At 42.7% G+C, this 3,437-nt stretch overlaps 1 protein-coding gene across 1 annotated transcript; it reads right to left on the bottom strand.

Moving 5' to 3' along the window:
- Positions 1 to 1,076: 1,076 nt before the first annotated feature.
- Positions 1,077 to 3,114, bottom strand: LOC130112259 (beta-crystallin A3-2-like). The gene is made up of 5 exons (XM_056279542.1): positions 3,049 to 3,114; positions 2,825 to 2,943; positions 1,968 to 2,109; positions 1,527 to 1,669; positions 1,077 to 1,224 (listed from the first exon to the last, which is right to left on the bottom strand). Exons 1-5 carry the CDS (start codon positions 3,112 to 3,114, stop codon positions 1,077 to 1,079), a joined length of 618 nt encoding a protein of 205 aa, XP_056135517.1.
- Positions 3,115 to 3,437: the final 323 nt, after the last annotated feature.

Genomic DNA, 3,437 nt, shown 5'->3' with positions numbered 1-3,437 from the left:
TTTTTTTTTGTGTGGGTTAATTGGCAAAAGCTCCATAGTAAACTTTCAGCACATTGTAATTCAAGTGGTCTGAGAGAAAACTAGACTTCTCCACCTCTTCTTGGTTCTGTATTCAGGCTTTAGAAAAACTAGCCCCGGACGAAAGATTATAGCCAATCAGGGGTCATATCAAAGTGAGGGCGTTCCTATTGGCTGTTCTACAAATGCAGATAGGTGTGTACGTGATCAATTCGCGTCACTTGTGGTTGTAACTCTAACCCTAAAAATCAGCAAGACCAACTCGAAATGGCTGCTTCACACAAATAATGAAATCCATGAAAAAAAAATGTATATTTTTTTTACATCGATAGATTATCAACTACAACACAAGTTTCACGAGTCTCGCTTCGACATTTCCTGGTTGTGCACCAGTGAAAGGGGCTGAAGAGTGATGCGGAGGTCATTTGGCTGGAGGGGTTTAACGGAGTGATACGAGGTGGCAGAGCGAGAGGCGGAAGGATTTGCATTGGAATGTTCAGTGTTACCTACTGCAGCTTTAACAGTCACACACAAATGCACACATAACCAAAAAAAAAACAAAAAAACAAAAACACGTACCGTTTCAAGTCAGCATGAGTTTATTGTGCCGTAACAAACTCCTTTCTCGACACCCGATCAGGTTTATTCAGACTGAAATTGTTGTTTTTTGATGCTGGTGGACCGGTGTCCCTTTTTTCTCAGTGATAGAAAACAAAATGCGATTAACTTTTGACTGAAAACTGAATTTTCTCTTTTCAAACACACTGACATTCACACAGGAATCATGGAAAGACCTATCTATGTGCCGAGTGAATTTACTGCATTTATTTAAAAAAAAAAGAAAAGAAAAAAGAAGAGATGTGTGACTGAGTTTTTACAATAAAACCGGGTGAGATGTGTGTTAGCAGGATAGAGGAATAAGGGACAGTAACTATGCAGAGGTTCTAACTCAAGTAGGTTTTTGGCTTTTACGTCGAGGGGCGGAGTCTTAGCCCAGACTCAAACCTAAGTCCAGGCCGAGGCCCTGTCCGTCCTGTCAGCACTGGGATTGTCCTGTCTTAGTGCTGGATGCGTCTGATGGACTGAATCTTTGGGGTCTGGCAGTGAGAGCCCCAGATCTTGCAGTGCTGGTAGTCTCCGCTGTGTTTATCACATTCCATGATGTACTGTTGGCCTCTGTAGCCAGGGTATTCATAGCACACAAAGCTAGATAAAATCAGAGCGAGAGAGAAAGAGTAAGGGGACGAAATTTGATTTGGATCTCATCAGTTGTTCACATAGCACTATACACTGGACATATCTGCATATATATATATATATATAAAAATAGAGAAAGAGGGAAAGGACAGGACAAAACTTGAGGACTAGTGCATTATAAGAAGTTGTGTGCATCATTGCATTGATTATGTGTAAATATCAAGGTGATGGCTAAGAAACTGAAATTGTATCAAACATAAAAAGGAAAAAAATGTCTATGAGTGACAGCAGGTTAATATTAACCAACTTACGCGCCACACTGCACATGCATGGAGCCCACCTCAGGCATGGACCAACCCATAGCTTGCAGAGAAGGGTAGTCATCAGACAGCTCCACAGAACGTCCCATGAAGTTCTCCTTCTCAAAGATTGTCATACGGCTGATCTGGTGGGACTGGGAACAGGGTGGAAAGAGGGAGAGGGATCATCTTAAAGTTAATATTCAGGCATTCAAATAAATGAACAGAAAAACATGAACGTTGCATATTTAGATATGTCAACTGTTTCTATGTCTGAGTATGCTCACTCGTATGTCATCTGACTTCCTAACTCACAACCTCCTGTTTTCCATTTCTTGTTCTTTCTCTCACATTATCTCTTCCCCTCTCTTTTCTCTTCCTCTTTCTCTGTCTCTATTGTCTCTTCCTTTCTAACACCTTCGCCATCCTCCGGAAACCACCGCCAACACTCACAGCACAGGTGATGGGGCGCAGGGACATGAGGCGCTCCACGTGGTAAGACAAAGAACCGCTATAGGCATCCCAGTGGGGGTACTCTCCCTTCTCCAGGATAAACTGCTGGCCCTGGAAATCATGGTGCTCAAAGCCCACCCAACTGGATAGAGAGATGGAAAGAGGGGGGGGGGGGGATATATGAATAAAATGGGCTGACACATGAATTCTGGGTAAACACATAAGAGAAAGGCGAAAAGCAGAATGGGATAGGGACTGGGTGAAAAACGCAGACGAGGATGGACTGTGGCTGACAAATTACATTTTAGTCTCTCTCTCTCTAGTGGTCAGATGCAGTAGTGCACTATTTGAACTTGGGGAGACAACAGATGTGCATAAACATGTTAACGCCCAGTTATATGCTTTAGTTGGATATCTGTGCAATGGTGCTCGACCTCCAAATGCAAGTACGAGTTTAGCTCGACAAAGCAAAATCTGAAATGTTGGAATGCAAAATCTCCTGCTCTTATAAAATGGCTATTGCCAATAGAAAATAGAAAAACATAACTATACATAAATTAATGAAGATTATATATTGTGTTTTTTTTTCCCCAAATGGATTTTTGGTGTTTGAAGGAGGTGATGGAGGATGGAGTAGACTAACCAAAAGCAAATACTGGGCCCATTTTGTGTTTTGGTGCAGCTCCGTAGAAGAAACTGACATTATTCAGGGATAGACGGGCAGAAAATTTGAGAAGAATATATTTTTTGCTCTATAGCGCCTATCCTCTTTGTCTGTTTCATTCTATTTCCGTTCGTCCCTGACTTATTTAGACACAGGTACACAGACTTGCAGGCGTACAGGGTGTGTGACTCACGCTCCACTCTCCACTCGGATAGAGCGGATGTTGTCAAAGCCACATCTGTGGATGTTGCTGCACTCGGTGGTGAACTCCTGGCGTTTGCCCTGGAAGTGCTCCTGCTCAAACACAGTCACCTGTGTACGAGAGCGAGAACGCTGTTGGTAGCATCACAGTAGATGGAGATTGATGCTGTGTGTGTGTATGTGTGTGTGAGTGTATGTAAGTACATCTGACCATACCTTGAAAGGCGCCATACAGGGGCTCAACATGGGTGAGATCATGTGGCTTTTAGTGGCGCTATTCATTTCTAGAAGCAGGGAGAAAAGGAAAGAGAGGGTGGGAGGGACAAAGACAGAGTGAATAACAGAAAGAAAACGAGTGACAAGAGATCAAGGACGACGGCTCAAAGCTTGAAGCAGATTGACAGTGTTGTGAATCCGATAAGCCAGAGGCCCGTGTCACTAAATGCTGGGCACACATACAGTCATGAGACAAAAAGAACACCAACCGATCTTTCACGGAATTTGTTTCTTTTTTTTGTTTTTTTGTTTTTTTTGTTCAAATGAAGTTACGTGATGACAATATGTCTAGAGTTTATGAAAATATACTTTCACCGCTTGACCCGGGC

Source organism: Lampris incognitus, chromosome 5 (genome assembly GCF_029633865.1).
Source record: "Lampris incognitus isolate fLamInc1 chromosome 5, fLamInc1.hap2, whole genome shotgun sequence".
NCBI classification, from domain to species: domain Eukaryota; kingdom Metazoa; phylum Chordata; class Actinopteri; order Lampriformes; family Lampridae; genus Lampris; species Lampris incognitus.
The sequence above is the reverse complement of the archived record's forward strand: the minus strand, read 5'-3'. Positions and strand labels throughout refer to the sequence as shown.

Excerpts from the sequence above, each read along its gene's own strand:
- LOC130112259 (XM_056279542.1), bottom strand. The coding sequence starts at position 3,114 with ATGAATAGCGCCACTAAAAGCCACATGATCTCACCCATGTTGAGCCCC. Across the intron at positions 2,944-3,048 it reads CCTGTATGGCGCCTTTCAAG|GTGACTGTGTTTGAGCAGGA; the intron begins GTATGGTCAGAT and ends TCTCGTACACAG. Across the intron at positions 1,670-1,967 it reads TGCGCCCCATCACCTGTGCT|TCCCACCAGATCAGCCGTAT; the intron begins GTGAGTGTTGGC and ends CCCTGTTCCCAG.